General features: G+C 36.9%; 1 protein-coding gene across 2 annotated transcripts in view; it reads left to right on the top strand.

Moving 5' to 3' along the window:
- Positions 1-27700, top strand: part of LOC131435881 (muscarinic acetylcholine receptor DM1) — a 313338-nt gene that overhangs the window by 211781 nt on the left and 73857 nt on the right. For both annotated transcript variants that reach the window (XM_058604140.1, XM_058604139.1), the window contains exon 3: positions 14570-15483. In XM_058604140.1, the coding sequence (XP_058460123.1) occupies positions 14633-15483 (851 nt within the window). In that variant the 5' untranslated portion in view covers positions 14570-14632. The remainder of the gene's footprint in view (positions 1-14569; positions 15484-27700) is intronic.

The raw sequence follows: 27700 nt of genomic DNA, 5'->3' as shown, positions 1-27700 counted from the left end.
TCTTTTTACGTAACTCTTTTTACGACAAAAATCCCAAATAACGTAATCTTTTTTTACGTTGAAAATACTTCGTAAAAAGAGGTTTTTGCATACAATGAAAATCGTTTCGGGCTCATTCATATTCCATGGAAATTACTACAATATGGGTATTTTCGGTACGGGTTTGATGAGTAGATGTCGGAAAATGATGTTTGAGGTGGTTCTGAATTCCAAGATGGCGACTTCCGGTATATTGATATTCCTTGAAAACCCTTACAATATGGGTATTTTCGGAACGGGTTTGATGAGTAGATGTTGGAAAACGATGTTTGAAATAGTTCTGAATTCCAAGATGGCGACTTCCGGTTTATTGATATACCTTGAAAACACTTACAATATGAGTATTTTCGGAAAAGGATTGATGAGTAGATGTCGGGAAACGATGTTTGAGGTGGTTGTGAATTCCAAGATGGCGACTTCCGATTTATTGATATTCCTTTAAAACCTTTACAATATGGGTATTTTCGGTACGGGTTTCATGAGTAGATGTCGGAAAATGATGTTTGAGGCGGTTCTGAATTCCGAGATGGCGACTTCCGGTTTATTGATATTCCTTGAAAATCCTTATAATATGGGTATTTTCGGAACTGGCAAATATTATTTAATTTAATTCTCAATTTATAGTGTAACCAAGGTTAAACCGGAAGTCGCCATCTTGGTATTCAGAACCACTTCAAATATCGTTTTCCGACATGTACTCATCAAACCCGTTCCGAAAATACCCATATTGTAAGGGTTTTCAAGGAATATCAATAAACCGGAAGTCGCCATCTTGGAAATTGATGCTGCTTAGAACATCCTTTTCTTGTAAATACGCATAATTTTCGTTCCATAACTATTCAATATATAATACATATCTAATAATACATATACATAAGGAAAACTTTTTTTACGTTAAAAATTCCAAATAACGTAAACTTTTTTTACGTCGAAAATTCCAAATAACGTAAACTTTTTTTACGTCATAATTCGATTTACGTAGTCCCGATTATTACGTAAATGGAGGTTTGGGTGTATATATATATATATATATATATATATATATATATATATATATATATATATATATATATATATATATATATATATATATATATATATATATATATATATATATATCTTTACAAAAGTGATAGATAAATGGGGTTAGAATCAGCATGTAGATCTAATTAGTGATACAACAAAATTGATTGTGGAAGACAGTAAAAAAGAGGATGTTGTTAAGTGTTGATCAAGTTTGAAGATCAAATGTTTTTGTTGAAGTGTTGATCAAGTTTGAAGATCTAATGGCCTAATCGGCGCAACCGACCTATTTTAGCAAGCTTAGACTCGTTTGAAAGCTAGTATTAAGTCATTAATCGAGTTGGAAGATGAAATGGCTATCATTCCTGATTTCCGGAGATAGAATAGTATAGTGACGTAACCGATAAAACGCGTTGTTTTTCACCGCTAATATTTTTTTCAGAGAATATGAAATAAACAGTTAGACAGTCGTTGAGCGTCATCGAAAACCAAGTAACTCACTCACAACACAGAACAGTAATCAACTCTCTGATCCGTCGTGCGACTCTCATTAAGCATATTCCAATAACCTCTTTCCTCTCATACAGTTCGAGTTCGAGTGAACTTTAACACAATTAGTGTTTAATTCTCCATTAGCTCATTTGAAAGCTACTATTGAGCAATTTTTAGTTCGTGAGATAAATGGTATAAATGGCGTAATCGACAAAACGCACTATATTTTTTACCACTTTTCTTGGAGATTGTTGAACCGATTGTAGCAAGCCTACGCTCCCTTAAAAGCTATTTTTGGACCCACTCATGTACCCAGAGGGGCCTTGGACCCTCCCGAAATCAAAAACATATAATTATTTAGAATGTCTTAGACATGTGTTACAGAAATAACAAGACAGTAAACGTAATGAAATGTAATGCAATATCAGTTCCAGTGGAAAAGTTTAAAGTGTATGTTAAAAACAGCCGTAAAAGGCGCACCGAGAATTAGGTACATAAGGAATCTTCAGTAACATTATTTTCTAATCTTTGGGCCCCTCCCGAAATGAAATCCTGGGGCAACTTAATAATTTCCTCTTCAACAGAATAGGTTAAAAAAAGCGTTTCATACTAGCATGGTCGAATTTACTTTCGAGAAGTAATGAAACTACTTACGGAAATAATACGGGACGGTTGCTTTATCTATCACGTCATACTTTCAATGCCAATTACGTGTCACAGTAAAAATATCTGCTCACGCGAATTGTTTGATCGGAGCTGGAAGGCGTCATTTTTCCCTATTGAAAAGCATGACGAGTGAAGTGAGCACAGTCCAGAGTGTGCGGGGGCGATAAGAAGAAAGTTGAATGTGCGTTCATATTACAACTTTTGATGGGTTCGAACTAGAAAATGGAAATATAACACGTTGGAAGTCAGTCTCCTTGCTTCTACTTGGATCGAGTTGGTGTCACTTTGCAATTCGAAGAAATATATTCAACTCACACGTTGAAACTAAACAATCGCTACTGGTTCCGAATAACAAGCTCCAGGTAGTTGTTTAGTTCATCCCAGATGAGTAGAGTCATTGAAAGTTTTACGATTATGTGCTCGAATGAAAGTTTTCCTTGTCGTTATTGTTTTTATTCTTCTTTCGGCAATTTTTTTTATATACTTGAAGTAACTTCCAAAATGTATTAAATACACCTTGACTATGACTCTATTATTGCAATTGGCACATTGTATTTTTATTACTTCTGACTGAGTTTTCTGTTGAATTTTAGAGTGAAACGACATACAATATGTGTGCATTGGAGAGAATATGTAATCCGCAACAATATTCGAATGCTTGCACAATGTTTTCGTCGGTGGTAACATTACTTTCTTTCGTCTTTCGAACGCATGGAACCGCTTGGGCGTGGTTTACCACCTACCAGTTTTCAACTTCAACAGGGGGTAAATCCGTTTGCTTCTATGGTCTGCACGACAGTCTGCACCTCTCCAAGCTGACAAGTGTTAGGTAGCATGAAGGACCAGAAATGAATCAACAAAGTTGCTCCTTTCACGTAGCTCACCAGCTTCTACAATGGTACAAACGAGGAGCCAAAAACTGCTACATGAAATATCACATTCGTTCGGCGGGGAACAAACGATGGCCACGGAACGCGGCACTACACCAAAAGCAGACCACTTCGAGCAGGTTTGCCGATTGTCAGCGATTTACGACTTTTTGTGATTTTTAGAGTTCACTGGGGAATGAAACCACTGAAAATATTATTTTTAGCAGATTGCTTTGGTTGACAAATTTATCGATGTTAATTGGGTGGTTATTTGCGGAACTGGTTGCTACTGGATATGAATACTAGGAAAAATGGATATTCGGGAAATGTTGTGTAAAATATTCGAATGAACACAGCTAGTTCTAGCTGATTTAGATTGTACAGCTTCTATTTAGTAATCACGGCAACTCACAGTGTCCTCATAATTCTTGTTTTTTACATCATGATCTCATCAGCGTCCGGCTTAATTAATCCTCTCCGTAACCGTAACGTTGGAATATTAGATGGAAGTCAGGTCGACCTGAAATTTAATTAGCACAACCGTACACAACGAAAACCCCATTTTTTTTGTTACCAACAAAATACGAAGGATTATGTTTCTCAGTAGAACAAAGCATTTTCCTTTCTGCTTTGAAACTTTCATTGTATCGACAGCGGTGCAATCCTTTTTTGAGTTGCGACAGTTGAAGATGGCGAACAAAAGGTTCTTCGATGCTAAAATCAATGACCGGATATTTCCAGCAAGGCTAAAAAGAATCATTCCGGACAGACTTTGTTTATCAGGGTTCCGCAAAAAAAAATTTAGAGCAGTTAAAGTTACAAATGATGAAACTGAAGGAAGTGGCAAATTATTGGTTTTCGTTGTCAAGGATTTTTTTTCCATTAGACTGATCAATTTATTGTTTCAAGTTCTTCAAACATGTGTTTATGAAACTTTTATCCTTCTCATAACGGGTGGTAACTACAATTTTGGAATTATTTCGAGGCCTGTATGCTCAACAACAAACGAGCTCAGAAAGAACTAAGAGTGTGTATGTGTTAGCTCTCTTTCTCCTCTTTCTGCTAGTATTTTCCGTTTTGTTCATGCTTGCTCAATTGCTCATTGTACAGTTCTACGAACTGCACAGAAATCTCGGCAAATAGTATACGGTACAACAGTTTAAAAGCAAAAATGTTGCGGCTTCGACAGTTTACAATATCCTAAGATACCCAACAACTGCTCGTAAGGAAGGTAGTGTAAGTCAGCCAAAATTATGGACGCAAAAGGACTTCTTTCTCTTTCTCGTGCCTTCAACAACAAGGATTCACTGAGTCAAAGGGATGTCGCAAAAAAGTTCAACTGTTCTCACCAGTACATCTGCAAAACATTGAAAAGACTCGGAATGAAGTACCGAAAGAAGACACGAGCCCCGGGATATACAGACGCACAGATTTCAACGCTGAATTCCCAATGCCGCTGGTTGATTAAAAATTTTTCCGGAATACGTTTTGTTTTGGACGACGAAAGCTACTTCCCGCAAACGATCAATACTATTCAACGAATAGTTCTACTGTACATCCGAACATAAAATATTAGTTTAAACATAAGTTTGAACAGAAAGTGATGCTGTACATTGTCATTTCCGAGAAAGGCATTCTTAAGCCATGGTTCAAGCCATCTGGGTTGGCAATCAATCAATGTTTGTAGAAAGTTTTGATTCCGTTTTTTCAAAAACATCATGCTGATGGACAATACGTGTTTTGGCCGGATAAAGCGTCATCGCATTGCGCCAAAAAACACAATCGTTCCTGAATACCCATTCGATCCCATTTGTACCCAAAAACCACAACCCGATGAATCTACCTCAGTATCGCCTAATCGAAGATCTCTTCGGGGTTTTGAGCTCCTTGGTGTACAAAAATAACTGGAGAGCCACGAATTGCTAACAGTTGATTGGTAGAATCAAGAGATGCATTCGCAAAGTTGACATGAAGGCCGTACAATGCTCCTGTTCCGACATCAAACGGAAACTTCGCCGAACATCCGATTACGGACCGTTTTCAAATGTTCACTATTTTTTTTTTCAACAATGAACAATGTATCTTTAATTTCAATAAATCAGATCTTCTCCAAGTATGTTTGTCTTTTTTTGACAGCTTGAGAAAGAAATTCCAAAATTTTAGTTGCCACCCGTTATAAAGATAGTTCATGGAATTGGAAGCTTCCTGTTCGACTCGATTTTTAAATCCTGTAGGTCCATAGGACCGAGTCTAGAAAGTATTATTTTTCGGGGCTGTAATTTGTTCCGGAATTGATTTTGGAGTTCAGATTTTTGTTTTCATTTTTGAGTCAGTAGCTTGCTTCATTTTTTCATCCGGATTTCCGAGGCTATGAGGATTTTTGGAGATAGGCGATTTTTAGTATTATCTCTGGGGTCATTCATAATCCACGTAGACTCATTGTGGGGGTTCAAACTGTGAAAATATAACATTGTATCCCGATTTATTAATCTTAGTTGGCTTGACATAATATCGCCATATAACTAAGTTCAATTTTTGAAATGACTGTGTAGAAACATACATTGGAGAAACCAAATTAATGAAAAACTTAACAGAAAAGATGATTTTTTGGAAAAAGATACGCTCAGAGACAGGATTCGAATAAGAATGGGTGGCGAATTGGTAGCGCGTACTCACGTAATGCACGTAATGTCGAGTCCTGTCTCTGAGCGTATCTTTTTCCAAAAAATCATCTTTTCTATAAATTGTTTTAACTGTAACTTCTTCATTTTGCAAAAGGCACGGATGGGATAGCCATTGAACCGGTAATAAAAACATCGCCGTTCGCATTCAATTTATCACCACAGATCGGTCGCACAGCGGATATGACAGTCCCGTTATGAAAATGTCATGACATTTTGAGCTCGTGACATTCTCGAAACCCGTGACCGAAAGTTAACAAAGCAGCTACGTATCCAGTATGTACGTACACTACCAAAAAGCGAACGCTGTGGCTTTGACTGCTGTGAGAGAGTGCGACAAAATTAATTGCTCTCAATATTGCTGCCGTGTGTCGTGGCTCTCATGATTGTGTCAAGCTCTCGTGTCATTGCGTGTTGGCAACTGTTGAACGTAGCAGCTGCGTGTATCGTTGGCAGTAACTGTCTTGTGCTTAGCAACAGTCACACTTGGTCATGAGAACTAAAACACCGAAGAATATTCATGCAAAAAACACATGCGGATTGATAAAAGAAGGTATCATCTCACTGCTAGGTGGATTAAGCACAGTTTTTAAAAACTAATCAGTCTGTTCTTTCTCCTTCTTGAAAATTGTCCATATGATATGAAATCGTTTCATTTGTCCAGGTTTATGTTGAGATTGATCGTATCCAAAATTGATCTTCTAAGTAACTTTGAAATCATCATAATTGACTTCCATTTAAGGGATATTTTTCAAAATCTTTACAATGTAAAAAATTATGGAAGGCATCAAAAACGAATAGAATCAATTATTCTGAAAGAATCTAATTGTCAATTTTATCGTTCACAAAAATTCTAAGCGCTTAAAGTAGAGTAAATTTGTAATTTGTCACAGTTTAGTGCATCCACCGTCATCTTTATTTTTGTATTTATTAAGGGAACCTTAGAATTATTTCATTTTAAATATAATCGTGCTCGGCCTTGTCTTGAATACAACACTTTAATTTTTTCTTTCTATTTTTTCATCATGGCGGCTCTGAAAATATTTGATGTGTCGTCATGTTTTGACCTTTTAATTATCAATAACTTATTTAAATAACAATATTTTGGTTACAGTTTCAACCATAGAGAGATATCTAACGAATACAATGCCGTTTGGTTCATGTTGATACGTGTAATAGTTTTGAAGTATAAGTGACAATCAGTTGAAAAAAAAGTATTATTCGGGGGGAAAGTCAAACTAACGGTTGTGCAGAGGACACAGAGCTTGAATTATATTATTATTAAGTGAAACCAAATTCTAACAGGATTGGATTGAATTTACATTGCAAAATTAATTTGAAAATTCTTTGACTTTTAAATCTCCTGTTTTATTTTCCTTATATACTGGCCCTTATTACCGTTCTCACTTCCACTTCCACTTTCACTTCACTCACATATCACTTCACTTGATTTTACCTATTACCGGTATCACGCTCAGTGAAGTAATAACTGTAGTGAAACAAATCATTTTTCCAACAAATTTTTGGTGATTTGATGTTCGTAATAACAACGAGCTCATCTAAGTAATTGCTTTTTTCTCTGAAGCGACTTTCATGATAGAGACCTACATTCACTTCACTTGGTTTTCACCGTGAAGTGATACCGATAATAAGGTAAAAATCACTTCACTTGGTTTTCACCGTGTAGTGATACCCGTAATAAGGGCCACTGTGCGCATCAAAATGGTATTACAACAAGCCAATCACAACAAAAAGTGTTGGCTTCAGGAACCACCAGTCATAGCAGGCGGTTGGGTTCAATGAGCGATTTTCACTAGCTGTTCATCAATCACGGGATTCTCATGTGCGATCAACTAACCTTAGCTAACCTACAGATTGCTTGCCGAACAAATGAGCTTTATTTAGGAAACATTGTTATGGTGTCTCTCGGGCTCTTTTGGCCAGGATTTTTTTTTGATTTTTTTGGTATCGCAGTTAGTTATCTTAAAAGTTATCTTATCTCTTTGCCTCTACGCCCGACATAATTATGACTAGAAAATCCTGAAATCTGTACCTTTTGTTTGCTTTTTGCATATTGAAACTTATGACACTTTTACCTTGCTTTATAATAACATTATCGAAGCTAAGCAAACACTATTTCCACCCTTTTGCCTTATCTGGGTTTCATGTTGGCATTCTCAGAATCAGAATATTGCACACCAAGGATTCGACGACTTATGCGATTGAATAATTTGGTCTTTTCATTGCCGTTTTGTAATGGTAATGTCCTAATATTAACAAATGAACTTTTATTGAAAACAGTTTCCTATTAGCCCTGTTTTCAATGTAAAGCCAGGAGTTTGTTTTGCTGCCTATATGATTCCTGATTCTAAATTTTCTTTTATAAAGAAAACTCTTGCGTACTCAACGATTCGGGAGAAGTCAGCAATCAACTTATTTCTCATGGTTCAAATAATTTGCACAATTGGCGTCCACAGCTAGGTTGAACACAAATGGCTACGATACTCTCAATAACTGTTTTACATAGTTGGGTTGTAAAAGTATTCAGTCGAATCGTGAAAGCAATATTAACGCTTATTGCCTAGCAAACAATGACTGGTGACAGTTTGATTTAATATCTTTTATGCTGGAAATTTAATTATTTTCTGTTTCCTTCAAGTGTTCATTATTTGTAATTAGAAAAGGAACACGTATGAACCTAACCTAGGTTTCGCGTTAGACGTTGATTGCAAAAGGTGTCCTGAAAAATGATTTCTTTGGTTTAGTATATTATTCAGAGCGGTGGTACGGCTAGGAAAAAAATGAAACCGAAACATATTTAATTCTCAACCCTGCAGCAATTGTGTACTTCATCTTCATAATTTTGTGTGGTACAGTTCTGCAGTCTTCAACAAGATAAACTATTGTTTTGCTCATAAGAAACTACGGTCAAAGTTTGTTAAGTGGAATGGAAAACTGACTCGAATGTAGATTAACTCTGTTTCTTTGCCATCTTATAGCGGGCCTAATTAAAAGCATCTGTCTTCATGAGAAACACCGTAACGCTCGGGTCTTCATCCACTGGCGCCATGAAACATTTATACTTATCGTGATTCACTTCTTGTGGTGTAGAAAAGAAGTAATTAATTTAAACATTAGCACCACAGAGAGGTTTTGAAGAAAACTGTAACTCAAGAATGCTTTTGATATGGTTTTGAAGATCCCGCAGACAATGGTTGTGTCGGTAAAATATAAATTAGCAAACTTTTCCTATCAAATTCAAACCGGATTCTTTAGTCCGTATATTTCCGTGTCTGGTAATAACACTACTAGAATTTTGTGATGAAAGAAAAAACACCAACGAAGTGGGGAATACATCAGATTCTGGAAAGCATAGTCTTAAAATCGCACATTGATTATGTATAGAACATACGATTTTTTCACACTTTTCGACACTGGTCCATGACGAAATGTTTGGTTTATGAATAGGGGAATCGGGGGCAAAGTGGGATATGCTTGATATCTCTTCTCGATTATGATTATGATGGCAGCTATCGAAAAAATTTGGAGTTTCGTTAGCGTCCATATTTTTAAATTTTTCACAACATTTCATCCCGTTACTCCAGAAAGACAAGTCGGATCTTGATATAATTCAATTGGAGACTGTGAAACTACAAAACCTTTCATTTGAATTTAAGTTTACCAAAATCGATTTAGTCATCTTCGAGAAAATCTGATGCACATCTGCGTTGCATACCTACATACATACGCACATACATCTGCAGATTCCGACGAACTGAATCGAATGGTATATGACATTCCGGGCCTTTTTCACAAAATCGATTTACGCTGTTAGCTCAGCAAAAGCGACCAAGATTGCTTCATGAGTTGCTGAGTTATTAGTAATGTAGCGTAGAAAAGATTTTGCTTTATTATGTATGAAATAATTATCACGAAAGCTAGGGTTGTTTAAAAGAGGTGTTTTATCAATGCTCATTTCTATTCCGAACACAGAAAAGGAAAGCAATCCCCATACCAAAACATCACAGTTAAAAACATTTGTTTTCAGAGCTTCTTCACGTCTCTTCGTGGAAATAAGGAGATATTTATAAGTGTCTTTGAAAAATAGATAGTTTTTGATTTCACTCTAGATTTCACTTATCGTTAGACGAAATATCGAATTTTTTTCCTTCATCCAATTTAAATACAGGGTCCGCCATCTACCTTTTTTTTGAACTAGCGGTTATTTAGACACTTAGTTTTATCCTTTCGCTGAACGAAAATGGTTGTGTATACGCTTGAGGAACGCGTGAAAATAGTGCAGTTTTACTTTGAAGGAGACGCCGATTTTTGCCAAAAAATCATCTTCTCGGATGATGCACATTTTCATCTCGGCGGGTATGTTAATAAGCAAAATTGTCGTTTCTGGGGTACGGAAAACCCGCACGTTATCATGGAGAAGCCGATGCATCCTCAGAGAGTGACGGTTTGGTGCGAATTTGGTCTGGCGGCATCATTGGGCAATTTTTCTTCGAAAATGAGGCAGGAGTCGCCGCCAAAAGAACTTGAAGAGGAAAACTTTGACACCATTTGGTTCCAACAAGACGGCGATCCGTGCCACACAGCCAACGCTACGGTCGATCTTCTGCGCACAGTCTTCGAAGATCGAATTATCAGTCGAAACTCGGATGTCGTTTGACCGCCTCGGAGCTGTGAGTTGACGCCGTTAGACAATTATCTTTGGGGGGCTGGTAAAGATAAGTGTTATGTGGACAAGCCAGAGACAATTCAAGCCTTGAAGGACAACATTCGTGCAGCCATAGCTGAAATAGAGCTGCATACAATCGAAAATGTACTAAAAAACTGGACCGACCGTAGGCAGCCATTTGATTGAAATTATATTCCACAATTGACCGGAAGGATTGTACTTTAATATGAAAAAATAAATTCTGAAATCGGATGAACCGTTTGTGTTTTATTGAATGTTTAAAAAAAAAGTTACATGGCGGATCCTGTATTTTCCAGCTCCACGAGAAATTGTAAAATCGACAGTTGACATTAGACGATTAGAAAATTCAGAAATAGCCAGCACACTGTTCGAAATCTCGGCAAACGGATTTGCTTATTTCGGTATATTTATTGTTTACTAACAAGTTCAGCATAATATTATGTCAAAATTCGGTAAAAAAATGCGTTTTTCGAGAAGTCAGAATAATACTTCAAAGAATTTTGGAAAAGAGCATTTTGATTACGGAGTAATCAGTAAAATGTCGGGATGCCCAATTAATTCGACATTTCATTATGCTGAGCTCGAGAATCGATTTTAAGTGTGGTTGAAAAATGCCGTTGAAAACAGAGGAGTTAAAAAGGCACCGATACGGAATACGTTACAATGTGAATACTAATTATGTGGAGAAGTGAAGAAGATTAGTAGAAAACTATGTGTCCATTTTAGATGATCATAATATTGTTATCACAAAATGGCACTTACTTTTCGAATACGCCTTATAGTGGAATATATTATAGATAATGCTTGGAATTTGTACCTCTTCATAGAAGACTGGAGTGCCTAGAACTAGATTGACGACAGCTGTTCGTTTGGAATGACAGCTTCGTTCTAAACGAGCAAACGACCTGTCAAAAACAATGTGAAGCTAACGAAACTGTCAACATTTCGGATTACACCCAAATCTCCTTTTACGAACACTTTTTTTACGTTACTTCTTTTTACGTAACTCTTTTTACGAACTAAATCCCAAATAACGTAAACTTTTTTCTTCGTAAAAAGAGGTTTTTGCATACAATAAGGGTATTTTTGGAAAGGGTTTAAAGAGTGCATTCCGGAAACTAATGTTTGAGGTATTTCGGAAATCCAAGATGGCGACTTTCGATTGATTGATATTTTTTAGGAACCCTTACAATTTGGGTATCTTCGGAATGGGTTTAATGAGTAGTTGTCAGAAAACGATGTTTGAGGTGGTTCTGAATTCAAAGATTTCCGGAAGGTTTTTAATGAGTAGATGACAAAAACCATGTTACAGTTGGTTTTAGAATTCAAGATGGCGACTTTCGGTTTTCTGATATTCCTTGAAATATTGGTATTTTCGGAACGGGATTGATAAGCAGATGTCGGAAAACGATGTTTGAGGCGATTAAAAATTCAAAATGGCGAATTCCGGTTTATTTATATTCCTTGAAAACCCTTACAATATAGGTATTTTCGGAACGGGAGTAATAAGTAGATGTCGGATACTGATGTTTTAAGTAATTTTGAAATTCAAGATGGCGACTTCCAGTTTCTTGATATTCCTAGAAAACCTTTACAATATGGGTGTTTTAGGAAAGAATTTAATAAACAGATGCCCGAAAACGATGTTTGATGTCATCTCGAACTTTGAGATAACCTTCAGTTTATCGATATACCTTGAAACCCCTTAATATAAAAAAATTTTCGGAACAGATTGGTTTATCGATATTTCTTGAAAATCCTTATAATATGGGTATTTTTGGAAAGGATTCAATGAGCAAATGCCAGAAAACTATGTTTGATGTCGTCTCGGATTCCAAGATAACAACCTTCGGTTTAACGATATGCCATGAAAACCCTTAAAAAAACAATTTTTGGAACGCATTGAATCCCAATAAACGATGTTTCAGCTCATTTCAAAATTCAATGTGGTGACTTTCGGTATAGTGTTTTGAAAGAATACCAAGATCGAGGAATACGGTAATAACGTTCAAGGAATACTAATAAACCGGAAGTCACCAACTTGGATTTTTCAACAACCCCAAACATTGTTTTCCGGCACGTATTGTTCAAATCCGTTCCAAATATATCCATGTTGTAAGGGTTTTTAGGGAATAATAGTGAACCGGAAGTTGCCAACTTGAATTTTTAATCACTACAAACATCGTTTTCTTACATCTTCTTATCAATTCTGTTACGAAAATACCCATAAGAGTTTTCAAGGAATTTCAATAAACCGGAAGTCGCCATCTTGCATTTAAGAAACCCTTCAAATATCGTTTTCCGACATCTACTCATCAATCCCGGTCCGGAAATACCCAAATTGTAAGGGTTTTCGAGGAATTTCAATAAACCGGAAGTCGCCAACTTGAATTTCAAAACCACCTCAAACATTGTTTTCCGACATCTCCTTGTCAATCCCGTTCCGAAAATACCCAAATTGTAAGGGTTTCCAAGGAATACCAATAAATCGGAAGTAGCCATCTTGAATTTTCATTCACTCCAAACATAGTTTTCCACTTATTAATCCCGTTATGAAAATACCCATGTTTTAAGGGTTTTCAAGGAATTTCAATAAACCGGAAGTCGCCATTGTGAATTTCAAAACCACCTCAAACATCGTTTTCCGACATCTACTCATCAATCCCGTTCCAAAAATACACAAATTGTAAGGATTTTCAAGGAATTTCAATAAATTAGTAGTCGCCATCTAGAATTTTCATTCACTTCAAACATCATTTTCCTCTTATCAATCTTGTTACGAAAATAGCCATGTTTTAAGGGTTTTTAAGGGACACCGGAAGTCGCCATCTTGAATTTTGAAACGACCTTAAACATCGTTTTCTGACATCTACTCATCAAATCCGTTCCGAAACTATCTATATTGTAAGGGCATATTCAGTAGTGTTTTAGTTCTAGATGCATAATTTATGCCAGCTACAAAATTTAAATCTGGACTTTATTACCAGAAAAACTGGCAGCCCCAGCAGTGTTTTACTCGTGTTTTCAAATATACAAAAAATAGAACGGCATCGTAGACCAGTTTTAAATTTGACAGAAGAACTGGTCGAATAAATTAAACTAGAACGGCTTGCTGGAGATACGTTTGTTCCAGTTTCTGTTCTATTATAGATCTTCCATATAGAACTTCCAGCTACTGAATTTGCTCTAAGGGTTTTTAGGAATATCAATAAACCGGAAGTCGCTATTTTGGAATTCAGAACCACCTCAAACATCGTTTTCTGACATCTACTTATCAAACCCGTTCTGAAAATACCCATATTGTAAGGATTCTTAAGGAATATCAATAAACCGAAAGTTGCCATTTTATATTTTGATGCGGTGTCAAACATAAATTTTTTGCACCCACTTATCACTTCCGTTCCGAAAATGGTCATAAGCTTAGGGGTCTCCACATTCTTTATACAAATCTTTTTTTAAGTTGTAAATTCCAACCAACGTGAACTTTTTTTACGAACCAAATCTCAAATAACGTAAACTTTTTTTACGTTTAGTTCGTAAATAGAGGTTTCTATCTTTTGTACCGTTGCCAACATTACGGATGAGATATCGTCACTCTGGTTTTATGCACTCTGTAGAAGACGAAGACGAAGAAGTAGACGTCAAAAATCATATCTCTATAACGGACTAAACTTCCTATTTGTCTGTAGATATACTTCCACCCTCACATCTGATAATGAATCACAATCGAAACTGTGTAAGGAACAATGAAAACCCATCTGTCTGGAAAGCCTGCCTTCGATTTGAAGCAACTGGTGTGCACTACCTGTCAAATTAGGGTTTCTTTATTCACGAACTGTGGGCGAAGATTGGTTAAACGGATGGCCTTTTGTTGACATACTTTGTCGGCAGCGATGAGAATCACATAGCTAATTAAAAGTTTGCGTTTTATCATTTCGGCCACTGCCATTCGTGACAACAGTAAAAGAGCAAAACTAGTAATATGAATAGTAATGGTAGAAGCAAATGATAACAATGGTTTAGGCTTTCAATTTTTTTAAACATTTCCAATGGGATATTCTTTCTGACACCATCTCTGTTTTTTTTTCCAGACCGATTCACCAGTTGGCGTTTGCTGATCCGGCTAGCAACAGCAGCAGCAGGCGACGCGCACGATGGTGCTCTACGAGAGAACAACGGTCGACAGTTTCCTGTCACGGTACACTGCCGTCACGGCATTACCGGGCACCGGGACGACGGGCACAATCGATGATCTGTTCTACAACTTCACCCCGACGGCGGTGGCGAGTACGGTCACCGCCGGGAACGAAACGGACAACGGAGAGGATACCGAACCGACCTACTCGTTGCTGCAAATCATCGTACTCGGCATAATTGCGACCGTGCTGAGTATTCTGACGGTGGCCGGTAACGTGATGGTGATGATTTCGTTCAAGATCGACAAACAGCTACAAACAATCAGCAACTATTTTTTGTTCTCGCTTGCCATTGCGGATTTCGCGATCGGACTGATTTCGATGCCATTGTTTTCGGTAACGACGCTGCTAGGCTACTGGCCCTTGGGGCCCCACATATGTGACACGTGGCTGGCCCTGGACTATCTGGCGTCTAATGCGTCCGTGCTGAATCTGCTCATCATTAGCTTTGATAGATACTTTAGCGTAACTAGGCCTCTAACATATCGAGCGAAGCGTACAACGACTCGAGCCGCGATCATGATCGGTGCCGCGTGGGGTATCAGCTTACTCCTGTGGCCACCGTGGATCTACAGTTGGCCCTACATCGAGGGCAAACGGACGGTGCCAGAGAAGGAGTGCTACATTCAGTTTATCGAGACCAATCATTACATTACTTTTGGAACGGCAATTGCGGCCTTCTACGTACCGGTGACGGTCATGTGTTTCCTCTACTATCGAATATGGCGGGAAACGAAGAAACGACAGAAGGACTTGAAGAACCTTACCGGCGATCGGAAAAAGGATTCCTCCAAGCGGTCCAATTCGAGGTAAGTGCTGTTCATAATAATACTACCTTTATGCCTTTAACGTGATTCGAAATCAGTCAGTCGGAAGTACCTAAGTGCGTGATTTCCGACCCGACCAACGCAATCATTCCGAACACGTCCATTTGCTTAAAATGTTCCTTTTCACAGCCTCTTCAAAAACAATTCAGTGTAATTGCTATCGCTTATGGTACCGACTGAGTTCGATCAGAGTACAATAGAGCTACACCGACGCACAGTGGTACGAATCAATAAAAACGTGGACATAAATCAGTAGCTGCCAAACCGTTCTTTTAATGCATATAGTTGCTTTGAAGAAATTATTTACAAATATATACCGCGTAATTTGATCCTAACATTAATTGTTCATGGCCTACTTTGAGAAAAAATGTAACCATAACTTTTTTTTCTGAAGAGATAGAAATTTTTTTTCTTCTACAAAGTTTTAGAACTATTAAAAATAGTTTACTTTGTCAAATATACCAAAAGTCTCGGTCGCACCGTTTCGGATATACAAAGCGTTTTTATGGCAACCCCCTTAAAATCAGTTTTTTGTTCATAAATTGTTTCGAGTTATTTTGTTATGCATACTTTGTTTGGAATAATTGTAGAATTTATAAAATCGCATATTTTTGTTGAAGATAGTGCATAGGTTTGTTATTTCCAGGCAAAGTTATGCAACATTTTACCTTTTTTACCTAGGATAAAACCTTGCACCGAAGCGAAATATGCAACTTTATGCAGCTGATTTTTACAAAATTTGTAGGAAAAGATGTGCCCAATATCATAAAAAAAATCTAAGTGGAACTCCGTGGAACTTTTTTTTTAGGTCTTTTCAAAGTTAGTTTTAATTACTGAATTATGGCAACTCCCTTAAAACTAGTTTTCTAGTCATAACTTGTTTCGTATTATTTTTTTATGGATACTTCTTTTCTGGAAAATTTATGCATAATTTTACCTTTTTATACCTAGGAAACTTTGTGCTGAAGCGAAATATGCAACTTAATGCAGCAAACTTTAATAATACTTATAGGAGAACATGTACCTTATCCAATTTATTTTCAATGAGAATATTTTGAGTACTCTTCGTGTGACTCATTTTCACTATGGCCATGCTGCATAAAAAAATAACTCGAAACAAGTTATGACTAGAAAACTAGTTTTAAGGGGGTTGCCATAATTCAGTAATGAAAACTAACTTTGAAAAAAATGAAAATTAACTTTGAAAAAAAGTTCCACCGAGTTCCACTTAGATTTTTTTTTATGATATTGGGCACATCTTTTCCTACAAATTTTGTAAAAATCATAAAGTTGCATATTTCGCTTCGGTGCAAGGTTTTATCCTAGGTAAAAATAAGATAAAATGTTGCATAACTTTGCCAGGAAACAAGAAACCTATGCACTATCTTCAACAAAAATATGGGATTTTTTATTTTGTTCAATTATTCCAAAGAAAGTATGGATAAAAAAATAACTCGAAACAAGTTATAAATAAAATACTGATTTTAAGGGGGTTGCCATAAAAACGCTTTGTATATCCGAAACGGTGCGACCTAGACTTTTGGTATATTTGACAAAGTAAACTATTTTTAATAGTTCTAAAACTTTGTAGAAGAAAAAAAATTTCTATCTCTTCAGAAAAAAAAGTTATGGTTACAATTTTTCTCAAAGTAGGCCATGAACAATTAATGTTAGGATCAAATTACGCGGTATATATTTGTAAATAATTTCTTCAAAGCAACTATATGCATTAAAAGAACGGTTTGGCAGCTACTGATTTATGACCACATTTTTATTGATTCGAACCACTGTTCGACGTAGGGATTATTATCTTTCATCACGAAGGTTGGCAATTGTTATTTTGCCATTTATTTTTCTGTTCAATTTGTACTTATGTAGTGCTCATTACTCGACGCAGCAAATTTTTATTTCGACGGTTTACAATCAGCGAATTGCACTGTTGCCGTTTCCAAAATATTCGCTTTGGTTGCAAGCAAAAATATCACTGCTCAATTTTGGGGACATCAGCGGAAGAAAAGATTTATAACGAAACAAAAAACGTTCCAATTTTCATTCCAATTCGGAAATAACATATTGAACGTAGGTAGTATATATCACTCTAATTTTTAACCCTCTAAAACCTCACCGATGTTTACCACGAGTTTCATAAAAGCTGAAATGAATCGAGACGCAGAGATGAATAGAAGTGCAGTTACTGTAGTTATTTCTTTTTTGGTTTGCGATGTAGAACATTTCCCAGCAAATTAAGCTCGGAAAACAACGTTGGAAACGGAAGGACAGAGGGCATCCGTGAAATGACATAAAACCGTGTTTATTACTTCGCGAAAGCTTGTCGAGCAAGCCTGTACTGTAATGTTCAACTTGTTGGACCAAGTGGTAGGAGTTTTGCATATTGCGTAAAACATAAAATTGTCAGAGCATAAAGAACTGCTAATAATGGTGGTGGAACTAGTAGTCTGTTTTTTTGTTGAGTTATGAAATACAGTAAACTAAGAATATGGTGGCTTTCGTCATAACGAACAAAATTCCTCGTTTTTATGTAATTTTGCCGTTCTAATTAAGATAAGCTAAGATTACTAGGAAAACTGATTTTTGTACCTGAGACTCGAGTGTTATATATCATTCGAATCAGTTCGCCGAAATCGCAAAACATCTGTGTGTGAAAGTTTTATTGTAACTCAAAAAATATGCATTAGATTTTCTCGAAGATGGCTCAACCGATTTGCACAAACTATTCATATGGAAGGACTTATGATCATTAGAAATACTATTAAATGGTGGGCGCATCCTGCTTCCGGTTTCCGAATTATAGGATAATAACCATACCATTCGACTCAGTTCGTCGAGATCACAAAATGTCTGTGTGTGTATGTGTGTATGTGTACGTATGTATGAATGTGTGTGTGACAAACAATGCCACTCAATTTTCTCAGAGATGGCTGAACCGATTTTCACAAAATCAGATTCAAATGAAAGGTCTAAAGGTCCTGAGTTTCATTCGGATCTGACCTCCGGTTCCGGAGTTACAGGGTGATATGCACCAAAAAAAGGAAAAAAAAATAGTCACTCACGTCTCTCAGAGATGGCGTGACCGATTTTCACAAACTTAAATTCAAATGAAAAGTCGTGTTGCCTCATACAATTTTCCTGCGTTTCATTTGGATTCGACTTCCGGTTCCGGAATTACAAGGAAATATGCGCAAATTTATTAAAAAATGCGCACGCAATTTTCTCGGAATTTTCTTAACAATTTTTACAAACAAAGAAGCAAATAAAAGGTCTCAAAATTCTTTAAAAGGTATTCGAAAAATTGATCCAGATCCGACTTCCGGTTCCGGTATTACAGTGCGATTAGTAAAGATTTTCAATTTCATAAGTATTTTTTCACAAGCGATGGCGAAACGAGGTGCACATTTATATAAAACTTACTGCTAAATTCATCCAGTTGGCAGATCTTGTTAGTTAGTGAATATATAAAACTTCTTTGGGACTACTAGTCCCCGGTTTCCGATTCCGAAAGCACCGATGATAGTGAAGAAAATCTCCTAAAAACGGATCTCATTTCGATGAATCATGATTCAAATTGAAGCTCTTATTGTCTTTATGTTAAACATGCTGGGCAATTTCATCATGATCCGACTTCCGGTTCCGAAATTATAGGGAGATGAGTGTCAAAACATTCAAATCGTCATGACGATGTAAAACTAGTACGCGACGGTATGTGCCGCTTTGCTTCGTTCGCAGCATGCTTTGTTCAATTTCATATAGCGTGCAGGGTTGCCACATTAAAGTTTGTATTTTTCAGGTGAAAAAAATGTAAATTTTTCTTCATTTTGTACTTACTTGTTAGTGTTATAACGATGCTTTTCTATAAAAGTACATGTATTGTCTTTCTTATATAGAAAGTTTATGCAATTTCTTTAAAAATTTACTAGAATTTTCCCAAAAGGCTAAGTTTTCTATATCATTCGACATAGTTCATCAAGCTAAGCAATGTATGTGTTTGTTCGTGTATGTGTGTGAGTATGTGTCAAATAATATCACTAATAAAATAAAAAATGTCATAGTCCCAAAGGTTTCTATTAAATTTTATCATGCTTCCATATGGTAAAGTGTGTTTAAAATTGCAAATTTAGAGCGACGATGCAAGAAAAAGTAAAATTCTTCTAGATTTGACTCAAAACTGATTCAATTTGTAGGCTATATTAGTTACTTACTGAACGAACCGACTTCGGCTATTCTGGTTCCAAGTAATGGAAATAGTGGTCAAAAACTCTAGAATGAGATTCACTCAATTTTCTAAAAGTCACATAGGTTGCTGTTTAATTTCATCCGGGTCCGACTTCCGATCTAGATCTATTAAACGAAATGTGTTGAATCATTTAGTGCGACGATGCAAAATAAATTAAAATTCTTAATAACTTGACATAACTGTTTACAAATTGAAAAGGTTATGTTAGTTTATACACAAAGAAAGTTTCTTATTTTACTCAAAATAGAAAACAAAATTCTTCCAGTGAAATTTTTGGGAAAATAAGTAATATGAGAAAGACATCATCACACCACTAGGTGGATTAAGACAGGTTTTTATATGTAGAAAGTGTGTGCAAAATTTGAAAAAAAAGGTGCAGTAGTTTTTGAATGACGATTGACACGGGCTTTCGAAATCTGCTTTTGAGGAAAACGCGTTTAAAGGTTTTTGTCTATAAAATCAATAGAAACAATTAATTACTCCAGGGAGCCCGTAGGGTCTCACATTTTCAAAAAATCATATTTTTTCTTTTATAATTTATTATAACGAAACATTTCAAGAATGTTTTGTCAAGTTTTGAAGTTTATCGCAGTAGAAATCTTGGGCCTGTGCGCCGAGCTCTTGCTTCTTCGTAGAATGAGATAGCCATAGATAAAGGTCCATAACTTCCAGAGTTCGTTCCAATAGGCTTGAAAATTTCACAGAAAATTCTTTAAATGTTTTACTATACGAAAATATAAAGAAAATAATAAATGATTTTTCAAAAGTGTTAGACCCTACCTGTCCCTTAAAATGGACAGATTTCAACAATCTATGGCTTGTTGGATACAACAATAAAAATTTGGTTCGGGTTTTGCAGTGCAGATGTTTCTGAGTGACATTAGCACTGAAAAATACTCTGAAATCCTATTTTTTTTATTCCTTTTTTTCAGAACGTATTGATGTTCCTAATTCGACGATGTGATGATTTTTCCCGCAAAGAATATCCTGCACTCAGCCCCGTTCATAGCGTTAGCATTACTGTCTGACACTCGTACGACATATGGGGTCAGTAAGTGTTTTTGACGTGAGAAAAAAATAACTGTTGGGTTGGAACCACTATAGTATTCGGGAGACCTGTTCTAACCTGCTCTGCCTGTGGCCATCGAAATGCGGCAGCGTTACAAATGCAATTTACGCTTGAAAATCTATTTGGTGTAATGGATTGTTCGCCTTTCATTGGCATTGATTAAATGATATCGAATTGTTTTTTTATTCCACATGGCAAATTGACCATACTGGTGAAATTTTCCAATTTATGTGAGCACCGCTCGCTTTATTGGATCTGACCACAGGGCCTATATTAATTACAATCATCCATGGGAGTGTGTATTTTTCATCGTGGGCGTGAGTTGCGATACGTTAGGAGTAATTTACAGGCCATTCCGCGAATACCATCACCCGGGGGGTCGAAAACAAATATGCGAAATTCATTTTATTTTTGTGGAATATACCGAAATTCATTCTAGTGTCGTTGCATGTTTGCATCGCACAGCAGCGTGGGAGCTTCGAAGCTTGAAAACTATCAATAGAAGTGAAATGCAGATGCATCTGGCACTACTGTGTATTTGCCATCCCAATACAGCTTGCGATAAACGTAGGCGCATATGGGTTCTGATCAGGCGAGAAAAGCCACCCTAGCCTCCACTCAACCATTATAGAAAATCAATTAATGTAATTATATGCTGTCTACCGATAATATTTTATCGCTAATGATTCATCCGACACTGATACTCATCTGGTTTGGATTTTGAATAATTTACGCTAGGATTAGTAACCGAAGGCACTACTTTAATAAGTATTTGAGTGAGGTCGTGCACGTTCGAATTAGTAAAAACAAACCACCATATTTCAACTTTAAAGCTATGATCCTTTGAGTTGATGGTTCAACGCATAGACTACTGGTCTCCACTGGAGCCTTGACCTGAAAGGATCCTTAGTGTCAACAGGATCATGGCACTAGCCATGCAATGGTTCTGTACGATAACAATCGTTCAAATACTCAGAAGAAATGGTATACCAAGACCTTGCTCTACTATAATTTTTATTTTCTAAGGGGGAAGCGGGAACATTTTTATTAAATGATTATTTTCAATATTTAAATGAGATATTTATTGCGTATAGAAAATTACATTGTAGTAACGAGTAACTAATAACCCGAATGAAAACTATTTTTATCTGAAATATTCGTTACGTTGAGTAATTGTTTTGAACGATCTAAAAAAAATATTTTTTGACCAATGTAGGGGCAAAGCGGGATACTTTATGAAATCTCACGATAATTCCGTTTCCATTAACTATTTATGAATACTTGACAAACCAATATTCCGTCTACAATTAAAGGTTTTACAATTATGTATTTAAATTTCACAACATTGTAATAATGGAGCTTCCACCAGGAAGACCACTGGCGAGCTGCCATTTACAGGTGCCTCCCTTGTCCTTTTATTGTATTCGACTCACACAAAAATAATAAACCATGAAACCATAATAATTGACGTTTCAATCGCCAATTATAGAAAATACTAGCTGAATGACCCGGCGTTGCTCAGAAATGTTTCGGAAAGATAAGGCCGAAAAAAATTCTCGAAGTTGTTCTGCTTAGTGAAATACTCTGATTGTAGTGAAACATAACTTAGACGGCAACCCGATTGAACAATACTCCGTACATGTCCAGATTGTTCACGGCCGGTGTCCGACCTCAGATTTCACAATAATCATAATTTTCATGTAATCCTCGTCAAATCGGGTCAGTTTTGTGTTGTTATGTTTTTCGTAAATTCGATTAATTTTACCTTTTAGATCCCATGTTTGGGACACTTGCTACACTCCCTCTCCCTTAAAATAACCTTGAGCTCTCCTGTTTAAGTGTACTTACTGTTTTTCAAGACCCCCCCCCCCTTCTTCTAGTTTAAATCTTTACTCCTCTCTTTTTTGTCACCAAATAAGAAAATATTATAATAAACACCCCGTTTTAGAGACAATCGGCAAAATAAAAAAGTACCCTTAAAACCCCTGAATTGTAAAAAAGTGCCTGAGCTAAAATTGGTGATAATTTATTGAGTTGTTATGGAACTTTGCTGATATATACAAAAAATTTCAGCTGCTTGATTAGTGACACTTGCTATTATTTTACACAGTTCAAGTTGAACTGCTTACTGCAAACTTAAACAGTTCAATTTGAACCGCTAAGCAGACGTAAAGTTATTGCTATTTGCAACACATTGGTAATAAGCATAGAAGTGCAAAATCTTTCCTGACGTACCGAACGAAAACAAGTTTCGACTAATACTGACCGATTCAGATGATCATTTAGGGATTAACCTTATTTTGTGCTAGGGCACATAACGAATTTCACTATCTTTACGTTTCGTCTTAGACTCTTCAGTGCACAGCAGTTCAAATTGAACTGCTTACTGCAAACTTACTTACTTACCTTACCTAACAGCTATAGGTCTGGGGTGTCCTTTGCTGTATCAAGAATACGTCTCCACATAACTCGGTCCATGGCTGCTTGTCGCCAGCCACTCAAGGCACGGATGCTTCTGAGATCACCCTCCACTTGATCGATCCATCTTGCTCGCTGTGCTCCTCTTCTTGTACCAGTCGGATTAGATTCAAGAACCATTTTCACTGGGCTGTCGTCCGACATCCTTATGACATACCCAGCCCATCGCAGATGTCCGATTCTAGCTGTCCGTACGATGGGTGGTTCTCCTAGCAGCTGTTGCAATTTGTGATTTATACACCGTCTCCACGTTCCGTCTTCCATCTGCACTCCGCCATAGATGGTCTTCAGTCCACCTTTCTGCCAACATAGTTCAGGTCTCGTGGCCATCGAGAACAACCGGTCTAATAAGCGTTTTGTAGATGGTCAATTTCGTGCGGTGGCGTACTTTTCTCAATCGAAGGGTTTTTCTGAGTCCAAAGTACGCACGATTCTCTGGCAAAATACGTCTCGGAGTTTCTCTGCTGGTGTCATTATCGGCGGTTGCCAGTGAGCCCAAATACAAGAGCTCGTCAACCACATCGATATCGTCACCGTCTATCAATATTCGTGGTGGGAGGCGTAGTGTTTCTTCTCTAGACTCTCTTCCTCTCATGTATTTTGTTTTTGACGCATTTATGGCCAGTCCGATACGCCTAGCTTCAGCCTTCAGTCCGATGTAGGATTCCGTCATCTTCTCAAGGTTACGTGTCACAATATCAATATCGTCAGCGAAGCCAAAAAGTTGTACGGACTTTCAAAAAAAAATCGAAACCCTGATTTTTTAAATTTAATTTTTCTGGTTCATTTTGAAATTATTGATAAAAAAATCAAATTGTTTGTTCAGTGTATATTTTTTTTAGAGTGCCTTATTGATTCCCTAAAACTTCTTCCTGGACGTCATTTTTGTACGATCAACGGTTTCCGAATTACAACGAGAAGAACTTGATCATTTGCATGCATCAGTAAACTGTTTTAGCTGTAACTTCTTCATTTTTAAAAGACACGGATGGAATAGTCATTAACCTGTAGGTTTTAATAACATAATAATGAGAGCAGTTCTCATTTGCTTTTCGGTAGTCGTAGCGAGAAGTCGCCTTCAAGTTTCAGATTTTAGTTTCGGAATATAGGTTTAGAATTCAGAGCCTGCGTACTGAAACTGGATTCTGGAACTGTATTCCGGAACTGATTTCAGTTTCGAAATTATAGTTTTAGAATTGCTACTGATCTCTGAGTCTGTTCTTGGTTCTAAATTTAGTTCTGAAACTCAGGTCCAGTTCCTTATTCTAGAATTCTTCTATTCGGTTGTTTTTAGAACCATAATGATACTCTCAAAGAATTATGCGAAATTTTGCCTTACTTCATACAGCCCATTTGATGGTCGTGGCGAAAAATTGCCTTCAAGTTTCAGAGCTTAGTTCCGGAATATGGGTTTAGAATTCCGAGCCTGTGTGCTGAACGGGATTCTGGAAAAAGATTCCGGAACTGATTTCAGTTTCGAAATTGTAGTTCTGGAACTAAAATCCAACTGAATTCTGAGTCTGTTCTAAGTTCTGAATTTAGTTCTCGAACTCAGGTCCAGTTCCTAATTTCAGAATTCTTCAAATAGGTTCATTTTGTTGTGAATACGACTTTCTTTACTATGGGGGCCTTTTAAAAATTAGCCATATGGAAGAATGGGCAGAACTTAATCGTGAATATCTCGACTTGTATTAATGGCAGCAACATAATTCTTTCACTATTTCATCAAAAATATGATCAGGAATTTAGGATAATATTTTGAACAGTGTGAGATAAACAAATCAAAAATTAAGTTTTCTGAAAATTTTAAAACAACGCGGAAAACTCTTTACTTTTGCTTGGGTTTTTCGCGCAAGGACGACGATTTTGATGTAGTCAGGCACATATCTTCAACTGACTGCGTATAAAAGGGGAACCGTGGTCGAAAATCGATCGTCTCTTCTTGTGCAAGCAGACGTCGGGGCGAGAAGACGCATTCAAACAGCGGCATCGGAGAGCGCACCTTCTGCGTGGTTAAAAACCTCAAAGGCTCAAGTCGTAGTTCTCATTTGTCTTCCGGTCGTCAAGGCGAGAAGACGCATTAAACCAGTTTCGTATCATTTGGCACTGCGTTCGGATGTGTCGGTTTGTACGCAAAGCTAGTTTTCATTCAAGCAAGAACGATTGCATCAGCTGCTGGTGCTTTGCATTGGAGAGAAAGAAAGCAAGAAACGAAAAGTGGACAACATTATATCAAATCAGTCGTTCTAATTGCTTTAAATGTTATCTAAAGAACTATTAAGATTACTTCTTTGAAATTCGAAGGTGGAAATCATCAGTTTAGTGAAAATCCAAAATAATTTGATTTGGTTCGTGCACTTTTCGCTATGCGAAAATCGTTCGAGATAAATGTTCCGAACTGTGCTAAATATTGTAGAGAATTCCACAATTTGGTCCTTCTAAAAGTCAGAAATGAATCCTGTACAGCATCGCAATTCACACAATCGATCAACTATCAATTCGAATTCGAAAGTGTAAAGAAATCGTGTTTTATTCGTATTCACGACATCCAGTTATGTCTCTGACATTACACACCCGTACTTTTTGTTTCTTTGGGGAGGTTTTTCGGTGACATAAGGGCGTTTTTTTCGTGATAAATCGCATTTGAACATCAACCAAAAATTCAAAAAATCAAGCATTAAAAACAAACGACGTGGGAACGGGTGCAGCGTGATGGGTAAGTCGATGGCTTTCACGCAGCCCGCCTGGGTTCAATTATCAACCTCGCACATAGGGTCAGAATATTTTTCTGGCCCAAAGAAGCGAATGATTTTATGGCTAAAACCTCTATAATTGAAAAAAAAAATGCAAACGAAATGGTCTAGGAAAACATCTACTACAACTATATTACTTGCTTTTTTTTACTTCTGATAATTTTGCGCTAAGATACAGTGGACACTGCAAATCATGTTTTCCAAAGCGAGAGCTCATTTAACATAAAATCGACACCAGTGCGAGAGCGAATTTCTTTCGATGACATTTCTGAGAATCAAAGGTTGGCACGCCGCTGTGGGGATCTTCTCTGAAGCAACAAACGGTCGCTTATTCTCGTTTCGCGATCCGATTCTATACAGGCAGTTGATAATTGCGATAGAATCATTTTACTATTGCCGCTTATTCCAACTATGTGCATATAATCTTTGTATAAGTTGCGTCTATGAAAATGTATGTGAATGCTCCACACAAGGGTTTTGAAATATTGCAACCTAGTATGAGAATCATCAAGTTGAATCATCGACTCGATTTTCTGCGATAATTGTCAACTTGCGATTCTCTCTTGGGAAATTCCACACAGCAACGATCATTATCAGACTGTAATTTATTTTAAGGGCCGAGAAATACTCAGAGTATGAAGTGGAGCGAAGGAATGTAGAACAATTCTCTCGCGGTTCATGCATTGAGAGACTCGAGTTCTTGTAGCATCTTCTACCGGATTGAAAATGTTATATACAATATAGATAGCAATATAGCAGCTTCTGTGAAATTTTCGGCAATCACCAACACTGCTCGAAAATACTTCTTCACTGACTTATTTCTCAATATTTTTACACGAAAAAAATAAAAATGTTGTTCGAATAAGCTCTGTTTATGCATCGAATAAGCTCTGTTTTATGCAAAACATTTGAATCTCTAATGAAAATTCTCAAAATTGATGTTTTTTTTCATTCCAGTACTTTTACAAAAAATTCAAATGAAAGTGTTTTGATATGGGATAAGTAAACTTTCAGTATAATGACTTGTTTTTTGTCTTGGTAAGACGTAGAGTTAAAACGGCTCTAGTTTTAAATTCGATTAGTATCTAACGAGGACAACAGGTAGAACAATTGACATGCGAATGCAACTGTGTAATGAAAACCGTGACAATGTTACTGCAGAGACGGGACTCGAACTCGTAGCTAGCTACTAACCGGGCAAATTTTTTAGCCAATTAAACTACCATGCATATGAAAACACATGAAGAGACTAATTAAATAGAAGTATTAGGCATGCTTCGTTTTACTTGGCCGCCACAGCATTCACTTATAGTTATATTTCTATAGAAACCCATCCAACAGAGAACAACACACACCGCATCGCAAGTTTATCGTCACTTTTTGCTTTGCTGTCAGACGCTGATGTAAGAGCGTCATCATCTATTTGATGATCTCAGCTGTTGTGTGGTCGCAAAGTAAAAGCAAAGCAAAGTCTTGGCATTACATTCCTTCCGTGGAATTTGGCCTTTCTGTTTCAACAGACTTCGCGGCCGATTCGTAGCGTACAGATTCATTGCATGGCTAGTACTATGGATCCTACTGACACTAAGAATCATTCCAGGTCGGGACTCGAACATACGACAGCTGGCTTGTAAGACCAGCGTCCAT

The sequence above is a fragment of the Malaya genurostris genome, chromosome 3 (genome assembly GCF_030247185.1).
Source record: "Malaya genurostris strain Urasoe2022 chromosome 3, Malgen_1.1, whole genome shotgun sequence".
NCBI classification, from domain to species: Eukaryota; Metazoa; Arthropoda; class Insecta; order Diptera; family Culicidae; genus Malaya; species Malaya genurostris.
This window is presented reverse-complemented; position numbering and strand designations above follow the sequence as displayed.